At 39.7% G+C, this 23,338-nt stretch overlaps 1 protein-coding gene across 1 annotated transcript in view; it reads left to right on the top strand.

Annotated features, from left to right (window-relative positions):
- Window positions 1-23,338, top strand: part of Adam10 (ADAM metallopeptidase domain 10) — a 151,238-nt gene that overhangs the window by 16,297 nt on the left and 111,603 nt on the right. Inside the window, exon 3 of the mRNA XM_017799089.2 lies at window positions 13,267-13,417. Within this exon, the coding sequence (XP_017654578.1) occupies window positions 13,267-13,417 (151 nt within the window). The remainder of the gene's footprint in view (window positions 1-13,266; window positions 13,418-23,338) is intronic.

The raw sequence follows: 23,338 nt of genomic DNA, 5'->3' as shown, positions 1-23,338 counted from the left end.
CAGGTTTGAATCCCAGCACCCACATTGCAGCTAACAACTGTCTGTATCTCCAGTTCCAGGGGATCCGATGGCCTCTTCTGTCCTCTGCCGGCATTGCACGACATGAGTGCACTCACATACATGCAGGCATAACACTCATACACATAAAATAAAAATAATAAAATATTTTTTAAAAATTTACTTTTTAATTTTGATTTCAGCTTCTCAGACTGTGATTTTTATCTCTAGAAGTTCAATTAGGTGTTAAATGTTTTCTGTAAGGCACAGGTGAAGGTACATTGGGTTGTAGGAGAGGAATAGAAAAATGATGGAAAACCTTCTTGGTCTCAGAATGGGAATGGTCCAATATCAAGGCCTGGGTGCTCAAGATCATGTGTGGAGTCAAGACCTTAGCTGGCCATCAAGGAAGGTGGGAAGTCCATTCTTGAGAATCAGTCCTGCCAAGACCAGAATCTGCAAATGAGAGAAACTTTCCCTGTCTCCAGCAAAGTCCAACACAGAGGCAAAGCCAGTGCCATGGCCAACCTGGGACCTCAGTGGGTGGGTGTGGGAGTTGTAGGAAATGTAGCCACTCAGAGAAGGATGAAACTGCTGTCCAGCATCAGGTAGTCCTCCATCCTCTACTCTGCTCCACCACCAGCCTCCCACCAGAGGAGTGGGGAATCTTGGCTTACAGTGGGGACCATAGCTCATGGTGGTTTATTCTCTATTGAGCCTTTTCTCACATATTAGGCCCACGAAGATTACCTTGTAAAAAATACCAGTCCCTTCTTTGGCATTCCCTAGCCACCTGTTAGCTATATCCTTTTTCTATACTTTTGTGTCTTTGTTTCTTGTTCATTGTTACCTCCATGAGGTCAGTAACTGTCATACTAATTTGTTTGTATTCCCAGCACGTGAAGTCTAGCACATGTAATGTTAGGTCTTAGTATATGTATGTGTTGAATGAATAGATGAATAGTAAAGTATGTAATTTCTTCTTTTTACAAATTATGTAAGAACTCCCAAGTTTCTGACAGTATCTCTAGGAAAAAAAAGCTCCCGAAGATTCAAGTTAACTGTTTTACTTTAATTGATCTCTACCACCCGCTGCCCTTTTGAGCGGTGCTCAAGATTGAACCTAGGACTTGCAGCATGCTAGACAAGTATGTTACCACTGAGCTAGTCCCCAGTCATACCTTAGTTAACTTAAAAATATGACCATTACCTTGTTTGTTAGTGTCTTCACTTTGCTCATTAAGTACTTATATATGCTCTTTAAATTATAAAGGTAGGGTAACTGAGTTAGAATGTTTCTATAAGAACTGCATTGCTTTTTAAAAACTGTGTATTCTCATTTGAAAACATTTCAAAGCATTTCACTGTAAAAATTAGCCAAAAAGAGTGATATACTTTTTTGGGACAGTCATTATATATAAAACCTAGGCTGACCTCCAACTTGAACTCATGCTCTTTCTGCTTCAGCCTTCTTGGTGCTGGGGTTATAGGCATGTGTCACTGTGCCCAGCAGTAGTTTTTAAGGTTACATGAGACACTACATTTACTATTTAACGTAACAATAATTATTACATTCTTATGTAGTATGTTGTCTGCCATTCTAAGTACTTTATACAAATATGCTCATTTAACACCTATAATATCATTTCTAGGCATAGCTACTGATATCTCCCTTTTTTTCAGATGGGAAAACCAAAGCACTGAGAAGCGCGTAATAGTTACAGACAGTTAAGAAAAATGGGTAATGAAAACTGCATGGATATTTGCAGAGAAATTGCCGGAAATGCATGCACAACAGCAGTAAATTGCCCCCCTTCCCATTTTGGGATTAGATATATAACTTTATTTTTTTGGTCGTTTTGAGACAGGGTCTCCCCATAGCCCCAGCTGTCCTGGAACTCACTATGTAGACCAGGCTGGCCTTGAATTCACAGAGATCTGTCTGCCTCTGCCTCCCGAGTGTTGAGATTAAAGGCGTGCGCCACCATACCCGGCCAGATGTAACTTTTTAAAAGAATAAATCTGTATTTTCAAATGCCAGGCTTGTTAGAAATTCTGATACTTCTTAAATAAGTGTCATGGAATCACATATTTTCCATGATTAGTTTATGGTTCTTAATCTCTAAGATATAGTCTCCCTTTTTTGTAAATATAAATAGAAATTTCCTTGGAACATTGGAATAGGTTGTTTGTACAACTGTTTGTTGAACATCTATTTTGTACTTGTTATCCAGGTGCTTTTTAGTGAACAAAAGCAAAGAGCTTATTTAGCTGGTGACGTGTTCTAATGGTGATGGTAGGTGATGAGTGTTTGTTAGAATTCATAAACTAAAGCAGGATATTAGACTTCGAATGATGGGGATCTGCATTTAGGGTGGTCAGAGAAAGCAGGACTCTAATGGAGATGTAGCATGTAAAAGGAAAAGCGGTAGAAGTTAAGGTGAGAGAGATGTGGGAGTTGTGGGGGAGCACAGCCTCTTAGAAGGATTGGGGTTAGCTTTGTATGCTGTAGTTTCAACTTTGAATGAGGGGAAACCTCTGGAAGGTTTAAGTAAAGGATGATATGCCTGGACTTTTCTTGAATAGCATTACTGTTCTGTGTATAGATGGTGGGAGTAGGGGAGCAGATCCAGAGAGGAGGCCAATTATTTATCATGGCTCTTGACTGTCCAGATGCTTTTGAACCTTGTTGCATTTCGCACATTTTCAGCTTTTAGGAATTCCACGTTTCTTTGCAGCTAGGACACAGGCATGCAAACTAAGCTAGTGTTATGGCTAGGCCACAGGCATGTAAACTAAGCTAGTGTTACCGACTAGGACACAGGCATGTAAGCTAAGCTAGTGTTCTGGATTAGGCCCCTCTGGTCAGAGTTTGCTTTAGAGCCTTAAGTTTTGAGCTGAGCAGGTTTGCTTGCTGAAGCTTTGGCAGTAGTTTGCATCCTTCAGGCACTTTTGGACAGTTTTATCCCAAGTGTTTTTAGGTTGAATTTCTGGTACAGAAGGCATTGGAAGGGCTGAGGGTATTAGGTCAGTGGTAGTGTGCTTGCTTCAGCATGTGTGAAGCCCTGTGTTAATCCCAAGCACCACAAACAAACAAATCTGACATTGGAAAGGCAACAGTTACTGTTCTCACTGTTTTGAGGGTGCTCATGGTGCATGCAGCCAGCATTTGGGGATATCTGGGTAATCTTGAGGATGAAAGTGGAGAGGGTTCTGACAGTTCTCAAGTATGGAATTTTACATAGACAATATTACATGAGAAGTGTAGAGATTGAGTAAAATCACATTAGAAAACACTAGTGTTTATGGGCACAGTTTCCCAAGGAGGATTTCAGGATGATTTATAAGGAACACAAAACCTTGAATTTCTATTTGAGTCTGGTGTTACTTTGCCTGATTCATGTAATTTGCTAGATACTAAAGAAGTGATGATACTGTTAGTACCAGGGCATCTGTAGACTGAACCTGCACTGGGAGAGTCTAGTGGCTGATGAGGATCAGGACTAAAGTAGGTGATAAAGAATTGGAGTAGACAGGTGGGCAGCTTGGCCTTGGGGGAATCAGGGAGATCTGTATCAAGGGGAGAGAGGATGTAAAAGTGAGGGATCAGAGGCTATGCTCTGTTGAGATTGAGGCGGGTGAGTAGTAGCATGTATTGGTGAGACTTGATGACAGAATGTGTTCTGTCTTTACTTTTTGAGTTCTTGACTGGTTGCTAAAATGTAAGAACAAAGCTCAGTTGAGTCGGTCCAGACTCTGCATGTGGGAACAGGCAATTTGTGGTGTCTGACTGAGGTAAGTAGTGCAAGGGCTGGAGATGGGCCTGGGCGCCTGTGGGGTAAATTACACCAATTTCAGTTACTAGCTGTGGAAATCAAAGGTATACATACATACTTTTTGGTCTATAAAAAGTACATTCCATTCCTCTTTAGTATTTCATCATATGTAGGTTTAAAAAATATTGACTTGATATACCTTAACATATATGACAATGCATGAAATCTGTTGGAGGGGCTGTAGGGGGTACAGTTAGGGTAGGGGATCTAAATATGATTAAGATGTATTGTATGAATGCAAAAAAATTCAATAAAAATATGTATTGAAAAAATATATTTTAAAGGTAAAATTTTAATTTAAAGGTAAATGGCAGTTTAGTTTTTGAAAGCCATGTGCTTGTTTTTTTTTCTTTTTCAGTTTTTTTTGAGACAGGGTCTCCCTGTCGCCTCAGCTGACCTGAAATGAAACTCTATAGACCAGGCTGGCTGTGCTCTCTCGTAGATCCACCTGTATGTGCATTTTAAAGGCATACAAAGCATGCCTTGGGTCCATGTGCTGTATTTTGATGGTTTTTTTTTTTTTTCATTTCAGCGTTTCTTTTTGTAGTCATATCAGAAGCATAAATGGCGACTGACTTTATGAAGTTAATAGAATTGTTATAAATTATCTTGAAATAGTTGGAACCTGAATTACCTCTTTCACATTGCCTCTTATTTGCTCCATGACCTTGGGCTTGTTATGTATCCCTGAAATCACAGTTTTCCTTAACATTGACTAATAGTTCTTATTTGGTGAATTAAATGAAAAAGTTCAGAGCACACATAACCTTGGTAGACAGCAAGTGCTCAAAAAATCCTAGTTATCATTACCTTCAGTTCATAATATTATTTTGGTGCTTAATCTTGATTGCCATCTTGATTAGATTGATCAACGCCTAGATTAGTAAAACACCCTTTTGGGTGTTGAGAGTGGATTGACAAAGGGCAGAACACCTGCTTAGACTATGAGAGGTACCTACCTACTGTCTAGTGTGTTGAGGTCTGGGTGAAATAACAAGGAAATAGGAAGGAAACATTCTGCTTCCTGGCCACTGTGATGGAGCCACCTTGTTCTCCACACTACCTTTGCTCTCATGAGTCTAGTAAGTCTTTACTCCTTTAGGTTCTTTTTCTTTTTTTTTTTTTGTCACAGTGATACAAAGCTAACACCCTATTTAAACATTTATTTAAAAATAAATGCCAATTTATGTATTTATCTACAAATTACATCTATTTATTTTTTGATATATGTGGGGTCATGAGAGTGCCGTGGTATATATGTGGAGACCAGAGGATGGCTTTTGGAGTTGGTTCTCTCCTGCTATTTGGGTTCTGGGGATTGAACTCAGGCTGCCAGGCTTGGCAGCAAGCAGCTCTAAGTCTGAGTCATCTCAGCCATCCTAGTTAAGCAGGATATTCTTTTTTTCCCCCTGTATGTATAAACTATTAGTGTACATTTGGGGAAAAAAATCGTAGAATACTTAACAAAAATAAAATAGACTTTTAATTTTGAAGTTTCAGTTTTCCTTCTTAAGATGTAAAATGTGGGGCTGGTTGTTAAGAACACTGGTTGTTCTTGCAGAAGACCTGGGTTCGAATCCCAGCACCCACAAGGCAGCTAACAGCTGTCTGTAACTCCAGTCCCAGAGGATCTGACAGCCTCTTCTGACCTCCAAGGGCATTTCATGACACGAGTACATTTACATGCAGGCAGTACATGCAAACACATAAAATAAAAATAATAAATAAAAATTTTAAAAAAGATGTAAAAATGTGAGGCTCTATAAAATGTTTTTCATAAGTATCTTGTAGCCAGATTTTCATGTGAATTTTAAAATACTACAATTTTTTTTTTTTTTTGTCTTTTTGAGACAGGGTCTCCCTGTAGCCCCAGCTGTCCTGGAACTCACTGTGTAGACCAGGCTGGCCTTAAACTCACAGAGATCTGCCTGCCTCTGTCTCCCAAGTGGGATTAAAGGCATGCACCACCATGCCCGGCAATGGATTTGATTTTTGAACACATGGTTTTCTGATTTCCATTTTCCTTTTTATCTGAGCTATTGAGTTAGACTTCTAGTTTTCTAAGAAGTTCTTGAATGGGAACAGAGGATCAGAGTATGTTCTGTTGAGAATGACCTAGTTGCTACTTTCTCAGCTGATAACTTTTCTTGAAGTTGGTCTTCTCCAAATGTTTCCTTTGTTTCTGAAGTTCATGATTGTTAGTCTTTGATTTTTCCCCATTCCTCACTCCGTCCTGTTAGCAAAATGAAAGTGATTACAATGCTGATTTCATTTATTTTTCTGAGAGAACAAATTGAAATATTTTGAAGTGTTTTGATTTATTTTTCTTTTTTTAAAATTTTATTTATTTTTATGTATATGTGTGTATTGCCTGCATGTAGGTAAGTGTACCCATGTCATGCAATGCCTGTGGAGGTCAGAAGAGACTATGGATCCCCTGGGACTGGAGTTAGGGACAGTTGTTAGCTGCCATGTGAGTGCTGGGATTTGAACCCAGATCTTCTGTAAGAACAACCAGTGTTCTTAACCTCTGAGCCATCTCTCCAGCCCCATTTGTTTTTCTTTTTTCTTCTGTACCTTTTTTTTATTATGAAGAATTTTATAACTATTGGAAAAGTAGGATAAAAGCCAAATAAATACCCGTGTATCTACTACTTTGATCCAACATTTCATTTATAAAAAATTGTCTTTGTTCGGGCTAGTTTGCATAGTATAAAATTCAAAATTAGTTTAAGAATACAACTCAAATGAGAACAAGTGATTTTTTTGACCCTTGGGCTATTTTAGAAGTACAAGTTCCGAATAGTCGGAGATTTTTATGGATATTGTTTATTGATTTAATTCTACCATATGTGAAAATATACTCGACTTCAGTCTTCTCAAATTTCTGGCTAACATGCTTTGTGGCCTAGACTTGAGGTCTGTCTTGGTGAATATTCTGTGTCCTTGAGAAGAAAATACCTTCTTTTGTTGGGTGGAATATTCTGTAAATGAGAGCCCAGATTGTTTGTATTTCAAATTTTCTCTATCTTACTGATACTTAGGACAATTGTGATTTCCAACTCCTATTTTCAGTCTCTGTTTTGTGTTTTGGATTATTCTGTTCTGTTCTTTTCTTCCCTCCCTTCCTTTTCTCTTCTTCCTCTCCCCCTCTCCAATTTACACATCCTTTACTTATTTGATTGGGATCTCTTTTCTTTCCCCTTTCCCCACCCCATTTCTTTCCCCCTACATTGCCCAGGCTAGACAGCTGGACTTGAGTTTTCATGTGCAGCTGATCCTCGTCTTTGGTTTCCTGGGACTGCAGGTGCAATGCCACTGCACTTAGTTGAGAGCTTTCTTTCTATACAGACCCCAGCTTTGTTCACATTGACTTCAGGGAGTTTACTTTGGCTTCATATGCTCAAGGTGGCTCAGTTGCTGCTGTTTGTGGGTGTGTTTTCTTGCAGGATCAAGGTGGATGCTTTCATAGGAAATCTATTTTTAATTCCTCCCCTAATCCTTCTTTCCTGGATTCCTTGCTTTGCATATTTATACCCAAAATGGAACCAACGTCCTGAAGTCACCAAGCCTTCTTCCTCCAATATGATAGGTTGTTGTAGTTCCACTTTCTCTTTCCCAGGTTCACCAGGCTGTGGCAGTATAGCTAGTCCATGGGGATGATCCTGGTCCTCACCCACTCCTGTTCCTATGAGGGCCATGGGTGTGTTTTTTGTTGAATTATAAACTGTTGCTCTGTATATCTTGTAATAGTGGGCTATTTGTGGGGGGGTGTTTTTATTTTGAAGTTTACTCTAATGCTACTATGGCCACTCCAGTGTTCTTTGGATAGCATATCTTTTGAAATCCTTTATACTTTAACTCACTTTTATTTTGTGTTTAAATTGTCTTCTTAACATATTTATATGTTCCTTTTAAGAAAAACAACAAAATAGTGTTTTTGCTTGCTGTTTGCTGTGTTTACTTTGAATGTAATTGCTGATAATAGTTACCATCTTATAGTTGGGCATGGAGGTACATGCCTGTGAACCCCCAGCACTTGGAAGGCAAAGGGAGGAGGATCGCCACAAATTTGAGGCCAACCTGGTTTACATAAGTTCCAGGATAGTCAGGGCTACATAGTGAGCCTTGTCTCAAAAAAAAAAAAACACCAAACAAACAAAAAATTCCCATCTTATTATTTGCTTATTATTCCATCTGTTCATAGCTCCTTTTTCCTTTTTTCTTTGGGATTTATTTAAAAAGAGTCCCCATTCCTCTATTACTGCCGTGCATTTTTATTCTGTGTGTTATAAGCACCACAGCATACTGTGTTATTTGAAATATAGTCACTTTTTTTAGAAAAAGATTTATTTTTATCTTTTGAAATTATGTCTACACATGTGTGTAGTGCCCATGGTGACCAGAAGAGGGCATCAAAGCCCCTGGAGCTGCAATTAGTGGTTGTGAGCTTCCAAATATGGGTGCTAGGAACTGAACTCTAGTCCTCTGCAAGATAACGGCTGAGCCATCTCCAGTGTCCTGTTATCATCCTTTCTGTCTGAAAAATTTCTTCTAACATTTTCAGTAGTCTGATATTAATGAGTTAGAAGCTTTGCTGTCTAAACAAGTCTCCATTTTGTCTTCTAGGACCCTTTTGTAAGGTATTTTCACTGGTTTTAGTATCGTGGACTAAGAATTTAGCAGTACTTTAAACGTGGCTCCCTTCTTTTTGACTGACCCTGGTATGTGTTTTTTTTTCTCTTGGCTTCTTTGGTGCTTCCCCACCACAGTTCATTTTAGTGCACACACACAGACACACAGATACACACAGACACATAGACACACACAAACACACAGACACACAGACACACACGAACACATTTGACCTCTAGTTTTCAGCCATTAGCTTATATTGTACCTTTATGTGTTTTTATTTTTATTCTTCTTGGGTTGTGTTGACTATCCTGGATTTGTAGGTATATTTTTTACTTCCTTCCCCATCATATTTGTTTTCTTGTATCCTCTTTAACCTGTGGAGCATATTTATAATAGCAACTTTTACCTCATCATCTCTAAAATTTCTGTTACAAAGACTGATTTTTGTTCTTGTTATGGGAGAAAATATATTTATTTTCTTTATTTGATGTGCATGGTGATAAAGAACATTCTGATTTTTATATTTGGAGTTTTTCCTTTAACACTTTCAGACTCTTCTGGCAGTTAAGCTACTTGGAATCTGTTAAATCCAATTTGTTATTTAAATTTGGAAGATTGTGTTTAAGCTTAGTTCAGCTAGACCTAGAACAGCCGTTAGTCTGTGTTAGTCTATGACTAACTGTACCCTGACTAATGAGGAGTCACGTGAGGTTCATATGCAGGCTTCATGTAGCACAGGCTTTTCTTCTCTGGGTGGTGGATTGTGAACACCTACCTGCCTGTCCTGTGTGTTTTAAAACGTTGCTGTTTTTTGCTGGTTCCTTTTTGGTGGTGGCATAATTTATTCTACATGCTTAGATCTTTACTCAGCCAAACACTTTTCAGATTTTGCAGTGCTCTTCTTCCTTTCTGGCAACTTTGTCTCACCAATTCTAAGTGCTTGGCCTCCTTGAACTCAGGGTATAGGTACTTCTTGGAAGTTGGCATTTGTAATAGAGCTCGCTTTGTTTGTTTTTTCCTCATAGTCTTTTTCCAGTTCTTCACTGTTACAGAAGTAGGTTAAATTCAGGCTCTTTTTATTCCTAGCTACAACTGGACATTGACGAAATGATTTACATCCTTCTCCCCTCCTCTTCGCTCCCCTCCCCTTCGCTCCCCTCCCCTTCCCTCTCCTCCCCTCCCTCTCTCTTTCCCTCCCTGAATCACTTTAGTATGAGTTATGGATATCATTACATTTTACCTCTTAAATACTTCAAGCAACGATCTTTGCAAATTCAGGACCTTCTGTTATAAAGCCACAGTGTTGTACGGAAGAAAAGTAGTAAGATTTCTTAAGATCATCCAAAACTGATTCTGGTTTGCTCAGAAGAGTTTTCACATGTTCCTCTCAATTGGATTGATTCCACCCCCCCCCATTTCTGTTTCTTTTATGGTTTTACTCTAATGTGATCATTTGAGATTATGTTTGTGGTTGTATGGTCTTGGCTCAGGTGCTTTTTTTACTTCTATGGTGGTTTGTGGATGGCTTCTCTATTTTCTCTTCTATCTCAGAAACCAGTATTTATTTCCCTTTTAAATTACCACTTGAGTGGTTGCCCATTTTATGTATTGGTCACTGTTGCTGTTCTCATCGCTGTGGCCAGTTCCCTTACAGCAGTAGCCGAAAGAAGGAAAGGGTTCATTTTGGATCATGGGTTCAGAGGTTTTAGTCCTCCCTGATGAAGAAGGCATAGGGGCTACCATAGTGGACAAGAAAGAAAGAACAAAGACCCAGGGACAAGATATTGTTAAGTACCTCTCGCCAGTGATCTCCTTCCAGCTAGGCTCTACCTCCTACAGTTTCTAGAACCTCTCTAAATAGTACCACCAGTTGGGGACCAAGTGTTCAAAACAGTGTATGGAGTCCATTTCCTATTTAGACTATAACATTCTTTTGAGGTCATTTGTTCATGGTAATATACACTCTTTCTAGGAATTCCAGGACTTTGTTCTTTTTTGAGTTTTTTTTTTTTTTTGACTAGTTTGGAGCATGGGGGCCAGCAGCAGAAATCCAGTGTGCTATGCCTTTCCACATTTTCAGTAGAATATTCTGTTTATTTCTTTGGTTTCTTGTCTGAAAGGCTCCATCACTCAGTTATGCTCAGTGTTGAATGACTATACTAATATGCTATAAAATAAGAAAAAAACCTCTGTGATTTATGGTTTAAAGACTTTAATAAAACTAAATCTCAATCAAAACACTCCCAAAACGAAAATAAAAGAAGGTAGAGAAAGAAGTAGACAGCAAATTGTGTAAACAGAAAATAGATGGTAGACTTAATCACATGGTAATCACCTTATTTATTTTGGGGATTGGACTGAGAGTCTGATGCTTCTAAGTGCTCTACCAATGAGCTCTACATGCATCCCAGGTCTAAATAATTCAATTAAAAGGCAAAGATTATCAGACTGGATAAAACAAAAGACTGAGTGTCAGTGTACTCCAGGCCTGCCTGGGTTATGTAATCAGACCCTATCTCAGAAGAAAAGAGATCAATGTTTTTGGAATACTCAGCTAATAGATAGTAGGTTACATGTTTCTTTTCCAGTACACATACAGTTTTCAAAGAGAGATTTTGTGGGGGTTGGAGAGATGGTGCAGCAGTTAGAGCACTGGCTGCTCTTACAGAGGACCTGGGTTTGATTCCCAGCACCCACAAGGCGGCCAACAACTATTTGTAACTCCAGTTCCAGGGGATCTAGCACCCTCTTCTGACTTCCTCAAGTGTTGCATGACACGGATACACACATGCAGGCAATACACTCATACACATAAAATAATTTTTTTTCTGGGCTTTCTTTTGGGGGGACAGGGTCTCCCTGTAGTCCCAGCTGTCCTGGAACTCACTATGTACACCAGGCTGGCCTTGAACTCACAGAAATCCACCTGCCTCTGCCTCCTGAGTGCTGGGATTAAAGGCATGTGCCACCACGACTGGCAAAAATACTTTTTAAAAAATATTTCATTCTGGGGTTGGGGATTTAGCTCAGTGATAGAGCGCTTGCTAGAGGCCCTGGGTTCGGTCCTCAGCTCAAAAAAAAAAAATTCATTCTGGGTTATGAGGGAAATCTCAGTGTATTTTAAAGGAAGTCGTACAGTATTCTGTGTCTATAGAAGAACTACATTAGAAGCCAATAACAGAAATATGCCTTGGCATATAGCTCAGTGCTAGAATACTTGCGTAGCAAGTATGAGGCTCTGGGTTTGATCCCTGGCACCACAGAACAGCAACTCATAATAGAAATACGATTGAAAAATCCTTAATATTTGGAGTAAATAGACTTTGAAATAACATATGGGTCAAGTAATAAATTAGAAAAGGGACAGTGGGAATGGAAATGCAGTATCACAGAATCTGAGTCGTGCTGAAGCAGTACAGAGAGTGTGTGCAGGCCAAATGCCGTGCTTTGCCCAGGACTGGGCCTTTGTCTGCCTGTAAAATGAAATTGCAGTCAAAAACTTTCCACAAAACAGTTTTAGGCCAAGATAGTTTCATTGGTTAATTTTGAGCAAACTTGAAGGAGGAAATGATACCAATTTTATTTAAATTTGTCTAGAAAATGGAAGCGAGAGTATTTCTCCACTCACGTTTACCCTGCTAACAACCTGACCAGGATAATGCAAGAAGACTGTAATTTTTGATAGCCATGCTTTCAGTTTTGAATGAGTGAGTTTATTAAGGGGGGAGGTATCAAATTGGATGCTCAAAACATCCAGTAGAAACCAACTGAGAAAGCTCCTTTAAGGCAGCCAGCTGGAGTTAACAATTGAAAGAGTACTAGTACTGGGTAGAGCAGTGTCCACTTGGGTAAGGCTTCCAAGTAAAAGAACAAGTAGCAACAGAATCCTGAGTTTATGACATGCAGTAGAAACCTACTGGGGAAGTTGAGGCAGTCAGCTGTAGCTCCCAGTGGACCTTTCTGTCCATGGATGAACTTCCCGTTGCTAAACTTTCCACAGCTACTCTTGCAGCTTCTTTTTCTCACTGCAGGTGCTTTCATATTATAGGATAAATAATAGTAATGCCTGTTGAAAATAGTTTACCTTCTAGCTGTTCTCAGTGGCACAGTGTTTTTTGCTTTTTGGCTGTGTGGCTGTTCTCTTGCCTCCCTACCACAGAGTTAGGGTCAGCTCATCCCTAAATCTTAGAGGACACTCTGAGACTAAGCTGCTTTGTTCTGAAATGGGGATGGGGGAAATCCCACTTTAAGAGCCAGCTTCTTACTGAGTTCAAACCATACAGGACAGTTTACCAGTATAGTGTACATTATACCAGTATCTACCATAAATACAATAACAAAAATTCTAAAAATTGTAGCAAATTGAATTCAATAATATGACCAAGTAAGGTTCATTTTAGGAAAGCAAGGTTGGTTTAACATTAAAGTGTGTTTAATTCATTATATTAACTAAAAAGAATTTATAAAGATAATTTTAATGGATGCTGAGCAAGAACAGGTGACAAAATCTGTCTGTACCTGATAGTTTTCATCAGTAAAAGTGTAGTAAAGTGAACTTCCTTAACAGCTAATGTGAAAAGTTTTGTTTGAGGTTAAAAAAATCACCTTTATAATAAGTTAAAAGATATGTGTGACAGTAATGTTAGGAGATTCATCATAGTAATCCTGGGGTTAATAGACAATTGGTTCTTGCTTATTCAAAGATATTTGATAATCGTGCACTAAAATTGTGTTAAAACTACACGGAGACCTCAAGATGATGTTAATTCAGACTGTTGCCTATCTTTTTTTGTAGGTCAGTATGGAAATCCTCTAAATAAATATATTAGACACTATGAAGGATTGTCTTACAATGTGGATTTGTTACACCAAAAACACCAGCGTGCCAAAAGAGCAGTTTCACATGAAGATCGGTTTTTACTTCTGGATTTCCATGCCCATGGAAGGTGAGTAAATTTATTGCTATTTGTGTTTGAGGCTCCCTTTATTTTGTCTGTTAAATGTAGAAACTAACACTCAGATTTTTTTTTTTAACCCCCACCTAATGGAAAACTTCACATTTGAAGATTCATCCTCCACTGGAATTTGATATATACATTAAAAAATGTCTTAAAATGGATTGTCCTTTTATATGTTTAAGGAAACAGTCAAATTTAAGTGTTTTTGAAATTATGAGTGTGAGGTCCAGGATCTGATGCCAGAAAAGCAAGGAGGGTCTTAGGGGACAGGGAGGTTGAAGAGATTATGTGGAATCATAGATAGATAAGACACTTTATTTACCAGCAAACAGGCCAGTAGGATGGGTGCTGGCAGGCACCCGGGTACATGCCAACACACAGACAGGCATAGGTACATAGAGACTTGTCGCACAGAGGTAGGCACATAGGCTTATAGGCAAACTTGCCTCTGACCCCAAGGCCATGTTTATACAGAATCAGACAAAAGTGGCATTTTGCCAGGAATAGTTATATAGAAGTTTACATTAGCGCTTACTTTTGAGTTTCCAAGACATCCTGTGTCATCTATTTTTTGTTGATTCAGCCTCCCTACATGTCCAGTGTCAGCCATTTTCGTCCATGGTGGCTAACCATATCAGCACCATGTGTCTAAGCATAAAATGGGCTTTCTAGCCCCCTGTTCCCTGTAGTGAATCAGATTTTATATTAGAAGATATGTGTTAAGCTGAGCATGGTTAGTTCATACCTTTAATCCCAGAACTGGGGAGGCAGAGGCCTCGAACTCTGAGTTCCAGGGTAGCCTGGTCAACATAGAGTTCAAGGCCATCAGGGCTATTTAATGAGACCTTGTCTCAAACAAAAAAACAAGCAAGGAAACAAAAAACAAACATAAAAGAAGGTAAGTCTTTGAAAAAGATTCCAGGTTTGTAGTTTCTACTTTTTTTTTTTTTTACAGAAAAAGATTTATTGGAAATCTCTTGAATACATTTTGCAGTGTAGCTCTTATTTCTAAAGTACATTGACGAAGGTTGGAAGGGTGTCTCAGAGGTCAGCCTCAAAGGTGGGAACAGTGTTACATGCAGTTAGTTTCTACTTTTTGTATATATCATAGTTTGTATTTCTTTTCTGATGCCAACCAAAATAGTATTTGTTTGCTGTGTATATTAGTTACTTTTCTGTTGCTATGACAAAACACCGTGACCAAGACAACTTGTAGAGCAGGAGTTTATTGAACTTACAGTTCCAAGAGATAAGAATTTATCATGGCTGAGGAGGCATGGCAGAAGGCAGCTGGGCAGAAAGCTGAGAGCTCACAACCCTAAGCACTTACAGGAAGGAGAGAGAGGGATACTCAGAGTGGGCAAGGCTATGAACTCTAAAAGCCTGACCCAGTGATGTGCTTCCTCCAGCAAGGCCACATCTACTAAACCTCCCAAACAACGCCACGGTCTGGGATCAGGTGTTCAAATATTTGGAACCTATGGGGGATATTCTCATTCAAATCACCACACTATGAAATGTCACTTAATCTTTCATTAACTCAATTTTATTAATTCCATAGTAACAACCAGTAGACAGAGTATCTGCTATACCATTCTGTTCTGAAACAGAGTTGTTAAGGAATACAGAAAGGAGAGCCAAAGGAGAAAGAGAAAATCACATTTATTAAATAATGGTCTGCTCTCAGTGCTTTACAGGAGTTTTCTTTCTTCTTTTTTTTTTTTTGGTCTTATTGACACAGGGTCTTCCAATAACCCTAGCTGGCCTGGAATGTGCTATGTAGACCAGGCTGGCTTCCCAACTCACGGAGATTTGCCTGTCTTTGCCTCCCGAGTACTGGGATTAAAGGCATGAGCCACTGTGCCCGGCAAGTTTTCTTTTTAAAAAAATTATTATGTGTGTGCATGTGTGTGTGTATGCATGCACACATGTGTACATGTGGAGGTCAGAGGACAACTTTGTGGGTTTGGTTCTTTCCTTCTACCTTTATGTGGGTTCTAGGTTGTCAGACTTACATGGCAGGCACCTTTACCTGCTGAGTCATCTTGCTGGCCCTTGATGTTTATTTTCTCTTTGGTCTTCAACCATGTTTAGTTTGGTTTCTTTTGCTATAATAAAACACTGATGAGAAACAACTTAGAGGATGAAAGGTTTATTTTAGCTTACAACTCCAGGTTATACTTTTAGCTATTTCATAAAGCATTCCTCCAACCACGGAACTCCCTTCACAGCCGAGGAAGTACAGCAGGAACCATGGAGGATGTTGCTTGCTAGTTGGCTTGCAGGCTGGCTTAAACTCAGCTAATTTTTTACACAAGTCAGAACCACTTTCCTAGGGATAGTACTCCCACAGTGGGTTGGCCCCTCCCATATCATTAGCAATCAAGACAATCCCTCACCCCCCAGACATGTCTGCAGGCCCATCTGAAGTAGACAGTTCCCAAACTGAGGCTCCCTTCTCAGGTGATTCTCAGTTTGACAAGTTGACATTTAAGACTAATCAGCATACACTCAGAGGTTACTGTCTGTATCCATAAGTTGAGAAGTATAGACTGAGGATGTTAAACAACTTAGCACAGATTTTAACCAGACCTATCTGACTGAAAACTGCATGTTTCCCTTTGTGCTCTCTGTCAGGCACTCTGTATTACCTACTCTAGTTATTAAAGCTCTTCCTTTAGAACCGATTATAGTGGTGCAACCTGGATGAGACCTGTGTTGTCCATTCCGCAGTAGGTCTCTCCCCCTCCAACCTGCTATCATTAAAGTTATTCTGTATATTGCTACATACAATGTGGCTCTTCCCTAACTGCATCTTACCCTCTTTTTGTGGTGCTGGGTATAGGACCCAGAGCCTTGCACACACCAAACACTCTCACCACTGAGCCCTGGACTGCTTCCCTTTTTAAGTGTCAGCTTACATCTTACTTGCTTTGAAGCCTTCCATTCACAATTTTTAGCTAGATTTTTAAATTTATCTTTCAGTTTTTTTCTATAAATTAATCATAGTCGATTATTGTAAACTTCAAGTGTCTTTTTCACCAACAGTGGTCTTCTGAGTATCTGTGGTGCAGATATAGCTTGTTTTTTTGTGGTATTATCTTACATCATGGTCATCTTTTAACGTACAGTTCAAATTCTGCCTCTTAGACCCCACCCCCATTCTTTTGACTTGTAAATTCCTTATTGTTTTATGGCATTTGACTTGGGCTCTCTTCTATCCCATGTATTTCTTGCCTATTTTTCTATAAGCTTGTTGTTTAGTCTTCTCAGACAAGGACCCTGGTTATTGTTTAGTATTGCTCAGTATGTTGTACATATAATGCAGGTACATAGGAAAGTTTTAATGGATTAATTAAAAGATTAATTTTAAGGTGTTTGTTTCTCTAGATAAGAAATTTAGGGCCAGTAATTTACCAGACTAAATTTTTATGAGCCTTAACTTTAGATGTTATAAATTTACCATCTTTTTACTTTTACCCAATGAGTTGCATTAGGGTTGCTTATAGAAGGTTGTGTGAGGACTTGTTTACAGTGGCATGGGCACTGTACCCACGGGTACACCACTGAAGACAATTTCTCTCTGTTATCAACCATTAGCTGCCTTTAAACCCTCAGGACAAGGTGGGGCATTTCGAAGCTCTTCCCTTTTGATCTTTTTGAGACAGGGTCTCCCTGTAGCGCCAGCTGTCCTGGAACTCATTATGTAGACCAGGCTGGCCTTGAACTCACAGAGATCTGCCTGCCTCTGCCTCCCGAGTGCTGGGATTAAAGGCGTGTACCACCATGCCTGGCAAAGTTACCCATTTTTTTATAAGTATCATAAATAATAATGTCATTGGGCTTCCTAACTTTTTAGTGACTGCTCAAAGTAAACTTAGAAGGTAAAGATGAGATTCTAGTTAGCACCCTTTGGATTGGATGCCATATTCCTGTTATATCATTAGGTTTTTTTTTTTTTTTTGGTCAGGGTCTCCCTGTAGCCTGTAGCCCCAGCTGGCCTGGAACTCCCTTTGTAGACCAGGCTGGCCTTGAACTCACAGAGATCTGCCTGCCTCTGCCTCCTGAGTGCTGGGATTAAAGGCATGCGCCACCATGCCTAGCTATATCATTAGATTTTTTTTATTAGGCATTGACAAACCAATTCCCTAGTTCCTTTATGTGTATGTGAGTGAGAAAGAGAGTTACTATATGAATAAGCCTGTGGCTGCTTAGTCATCCAGAAATATTTGAGTCCTGGCTAAAAGCTGCAGAGGATAGAAACATAAATATAGATATAATGGGAACAGTGAGGTATACTTAAGTCATTGTACAGTGCTGTAGGTACTGAAAGGAGGAAGAACTTCCTACTGAGGTGAGAGTTGATGGTATTATTTCTCCCTTTCCTGGAAAGAGGCCCACACAAGCGATGAAGTCATATAATTACAGATTTCTTACTAGATATATTTTCTCCATAATATAAGAAATGCTAAAGCCAGGTCCGGTGGTGCACGTCTATAACCCAATATTTGAGAGGTTGAAGCAGGAGGATCTCAAGTTGGAGGACAGTGTAGGCACATAACCAGACCCTGTTTCAAAACAAAAACCAAACAGAAAGAAAGTGAAATACTAGTTAAGTATATTGTTAACACATCCCAACAGAGTATGTGTCCATGTGGACATGATTAATTTGGCAGTAAATCATAACTACATTTTACTTTATAATGAATATTTTATTTTTACTAAAGAATATACTATAGGGAAGATTTGGGGCTATAGTTAGCTGTAGCCAAGTCTGTAAAATGTACACCATTGTTATGCATTATCGCTAGATTATTTAGCTAATTTTTCAACCTTTAAAAAATATCAGTAAGAGTTTGTTTCTTTTGTTCACAAAGCAGGATTTAGTCCCTCAGAGTCAGTTAAGTCTACTTAAATCAACTGCAGAATGTGTTAAGTGCAGTGCAGTCAGCTTAGACATAGGAAGAATGTACAAAACTTTTTGTACCTGCAAAAGGTTCTGCTTAGACAATTTTGACTTAATTTTTGAGAAGTAACCCAGCCTGTTTATCTTCAAATATTAAAGTCATTTTTGTATATTTATTTTGTAATGAAGCATATGAACAAAAATTTCAGTTTTGCTTAAGTTAAATAAATTAGACAAGTCTAAGTTCTTTCTTTGCTTTTCTAGACAGGGTCTCGTATATGTCAGGCTGGCCTTGTTTGAACTTGTTATGTAGCCAAGGATGATTTTGAATTTCTGATCTTTCTGTAACCATCTCTAAGTGCTGGGATTCCAGATGTGCACCATCACACCTGGTTTATGTAGTGCTGGGAGTTGAACCCAGGGTTTTGTGCATGCCAGGCAAGCACTCTACCAAATCAGCCACATCCCTAGCCCACATCTTTGCTTTTTGAGACTGGGCCTCTCTCTTTATCCCAGTTTGGCATGGAACTCACTATGTATACCATGCCGGCCTTGAACTTGTGATCCTCCTTCTTATCTCCAGAGTGCAGGGATTACAGGCATGAACCACCCTGCCTGGCTTCCAAGTCCTAAGTTAAGAATTCTATGAAAAGCTGTTACTTTTGAAATAAAGTTGAAAGTTTGTTGAAAGTGAAAGTTCTATTTGAGCCATTACTGCAGTTGTTGAAAGGTATTTCAAAATAAAGTATTCTGAAAGTAAGTTATAAGATAAAATGCATCACTTAGCTTTGCTTTGAAATAGTTTTCTGGATTTCTGAAGCTGCTTCATTTGGATAATTCTGATAAATGGGATTACTTACTTAGTTGTATTTATGTGAATTAGAACATTTGCCTTGTTTCCAAGGAGATATGTCTTCTCTTGTGCACTTGAAATGTAGAGTCTGAGTCTTACCTTTTCATATAGCTATTAATTATAATGCGGGAATGAAGGAAGGAGTGAAGGATGAAGGAGGGAGGAATACAGGGATAGGGTAGGTTTTTTCCCACTTAAATTTATCTTCAGCAGTTATATGTTTTGTTTTTCTAGTACTGGGGATCAGACCTCTGGTGTCATACATGCTAGGCAGGCATTCCACCCTAGCCCCAGAGCAGTTGTACTTCACAAAGTAGTAGGCAGATTTAGATTATGAGACCTAGGATTTTTTGTAGTAATTTCAGAAAATCTGTTGCTTCTTAGTCTTTTTTCATGTAAAGGTGTGTAATGTACCAGGAATTATGTGCCTTTTCTTTTTTTTTTAATTATTATTTTTATTTTATGTGTATGGTTGTATTACTTACATGTAGGTAAGTGCACCCGTGTTGTGCAATGCCTGCAGAGGACAGAAGAGGCCATTGGATCCCCTGGAACTGGAGTTATGGACAGTTGTTCGCTGCCATGTGGGTGCTGGGATTCGTACCTGGGTCTTCTGCAAGAACAACCGGTGTTCTTAACCACTGAGTCATCTCTCCAGCCCCATGCCTTTTTTCTTATTTGTGAGCCAATGGCTTGTTGTATCTTGCTTAACCATCATATATTCTACCTTAACTATCAGGTATTCACTGCTTAACTACCATGTGTTTTATGCTTCCTTAATACCAGTGTGCTATAATTGCCTTAGGAATTAGCTTATGTGATCTTTGTAAAATGCAAGTTTAATCCTGTTTAACTCTTGGTTCTGCATAATATGATAATATCTCTGTATGTTAGTTTAGATGTGTCTTGGGCTTTGTCTTTACCACATCATGAGTTGGGTAGCAAGAAGGTCAGAGGGCTTTTGTGGATTTGGTTCTCTCCTTCCATCTTTATGTGGTTTTGGGGATCAAACTCAGGTTGTTAGGCTTGTGCAGTGAGTGCCTGTACCTACCCACGAAGCCATCTCGCCAGTCCTTTCTTTTAGAAAATGGGTCTGTAGCCCAGGCTGGCCCCTGCCTCCTTTGTGCTGTTGTGCTGTTCTATTTTGAGACAAAATCTGTAGCTTAGGCATACCTAGAACTCACTGTGTAGTTCAGACTGGCTGTGAACATGTGGTAAGCCTCATAAGCAGAATACTTTTTGTGTGTCTCTGTGAGTAGTCAGGCATGCACATGTATAAGTACACGTCTGTGTGAGCATGAGTGTGGAAGAGGGAAGACAACAGCATGCTCTGTCCACCTTTTGTTTATTTTTTGTTTTTTGGTTTTTTTTGAGACATAGTCTCCCTGTAGCCCCAACTGGCCTGGAACTTGATGTGTAGACCAGGCTGGCCTCTCTACCTTACAGAGGTCTACCTACCCCTGCCTCCCAATTGCTGATATTAAAGTCATGGGCCACAACTCCTGGCTTTTTTTTCTTCCATTAAAAATACCTAATTTAGCGCTGTGTATAGTGGTGCACACCTTAGATGTCACCACTGGGGAAGCAGAAGCAAGTGGATCTCTGTGAAATTGATGCCAACTTGGCCTATATAGCAAGCTCCAGGCCCGCTGGGGCTAGAGGGAAACCCTGTCTTAAAAAAAAAAAAAAGTGGGAGTTGGGGGTGGGAGTTAGTTTACACATGTCTCTGTAGCCCCAGCTCTCCTGGAACTCACTTTGTAGACTAGGCTGCTCTTGAACTCACAGAGATCTACCTGCCTCTGCCTCCTGAGTGCTGGGATTAAAGGCATGTGCCACCATACCCAGCCAAGAGAGCAATTTCTTTAGAGCCCAGACTCTCCTTCCACCTCAGAGTCAGGATTTTTCTTGTGCTGCTGTGAAGCATATTCACCTAGCAGGCCCTCAGGCTTCTGGGGCGGGGGTCTTCTGTTTCTTCCTTCTCATTGCTGGGATTACAGGTGCCCACCTCGCATCCGGTTTTCTATATAGATTTCAGGCTTGCATAGCAAGCATTTTTACCTGCTGAGCCTTCTTCCTGGCCCCTGTGCTTTGTTTCTTTTGAGATGAGTTCTAGCCTGGAACTCATGGCAATCCTGCCACAGCCTCACAAATGCTATATTTTGTTAATTGTTTTCTTTCTTCTTCTTTCTCTTTTTTTTCTTTCTTCTTTTTTTTTTTTTGTTTGTTTTTCTCCAGGGTTTCACTAGTCCCAGCCCACCTGGAAGTCACTTTGTGGACCAGGCCGGCCTCAGTCTCAAAGAGATCTGCTTGCCTCTGCTTCCTGAGAACTAGGATTATAGACACACTCCATTATGCCTGGCATCGATTTTTTTTTTCTTTTAAAAAATATTTTAATTTTATTTTTTAAAATGTGTATGAATGTATTGCCTGCATGAATGTAAGTGTACCCATGTTGTCCAGTGCCCACAGAGATCAGAAGAGGGTATTAGATTCCCTGGAACTGGAGTTATGGACAGTTGTTAGCTGCCATGTGAGTGTTGGGAACCAAGCCCAGGTTCTCTGTAAGAGCAGCCAGTGCTCTTAACTGCTGAGCCATCTCCCCATCCCCTAATTTTTTCTTCTAATTTTAAAAATTACATTAATGTGTGTGTTTGTGTGTATATGGGCATTCCTTGATATAGTTGTGGAGGTCAGAGTACACCTTGCAGGAGTTGGCTCTCTTCTTCTACCATGGGTCCCGATAATTTAACTCAGATCATCTGATTTGGTGACAAGCACCTTTGCCTGCTGAGCTGCCTTGCTGGCCCATATTCTCTTTTTTTGTCTTGGAATTCACTGTGTAGATTTGAATGTCCTTAGACTTGTGGAAGTCACCCTGTGTGACTGCTATGCCAGTTTGGGTAGCAAAATGTTTACTATTATAGACAAATTAGCAAATTTTGAGGAACAGAAATAGGGATCCAGGAAACACAAGTGAATGATTGCTCATAATATTCTGAGGTTGTTTTGTGATTTGTTTATTTGTTTTTGGTAATTTGATTGTGTGCTTCTTCAGTATGAACTTTGTGGATGGTAAGATTGCTGGGATTACCAGCAGGTGCTTGTCAATGCCAGCCTTTGTTAGAGGAGGGATGTAGAGACTCAGAGTTAGGTAAGAAAAGAAGAGAAAATTTGAGAGCATGCTGTCTCAGAAGCCAAGAATACAGTGTTTTAAGGAGGTGAGATTGTTAATGTTTGAGTCTCTTAATGTTGCATGATAACAGCTCGTATATTTTGAGGTATTTGATTGTGAGAGCCTAACATAACAGGCCAATCTTGGAGGAGCCATTGTTAATAATTCTGTGGTGACTGCTGTGCCCCAGTTGTTTTTGATTTGGCTAATTTTTTTCTAATGATGGAAGTACAAACAGATTCTGTTTGTCCATTGTAAAGTGGTTCTGCCTACATGTGGGGCTCCCAACTTTCTTTGTTAAGTTTCTCTAGTAGCTTACTTCCACTTGTCAAGCTGAGTGACTCATATTCTTTATCTTGAGACCCTTGGCGGTCGCTTATTCCAAAGGATAGTGGATGGCATTCCGAGACACAGGTGTACACTGCTAGTTTTACTTCTTTGATCTACTTCTTTTGAATTCCATTCTGTTGACACATTCTTTTAGAATTTCCTACCATTGGTTATGTTTTCTCAGTCAGCCCTTTGATTTTGTCTTTTTTGTTGTTGTTTTTGAGACAAGGTCTCTCTGTAGCCCCAGCTGTCCTGGAACTCACTATGTAGACCAGGCTGACTTTAAACTCACAGAGATCTGCCTACCTCTGCTTCCCAAATGCTGGGACTAAAGGCGTGCACTACCATGCCCAGCAACCCTTTGATTTTGACTTTCACCTGAAGACCTGCATTTTGCCAATGAGAGCTTCTTTATATATCCTAAGCAGGCTGCTGTAGCTTGACAGGGTGGAAAGGTTATTGGCTGGCTGGGGGATTAGAGATCTGGCTCAGTGGTTAAGAGCACTGGCTGTTCTTCCAGAGAACCTGGGTTTGGTTTCCAGCACGCACATGGCAGCTAACAACCATCCATAGTTCCATTTCCAGGGGATTCGCCACCCTCTTCTGGCTTCTGAAGGCTTTGAGTTTGGTCCCTGGGACTGAGGTGGT

The sequence above is a fragment of the Nannospalax galili genome, unplaced genomic scaffold, assembly GCF_000622305.1.
Source record: "Nannospalax galili isolate Female #2095 unplaced genomic scaffold, S.galili_v1.0 scaffold117, whole genome shotgun sequence".
NCBI classification, from domain to species: domain Eukaryota; kingdom Metazoa; phylum Chordata; class Mammalia; order Rodentia; family Spalacidae; genus Nannospalax; species Nannospalax galili.
This window is presented reverse-complemented; position numbering and strand designations above follow the sequence as displayed.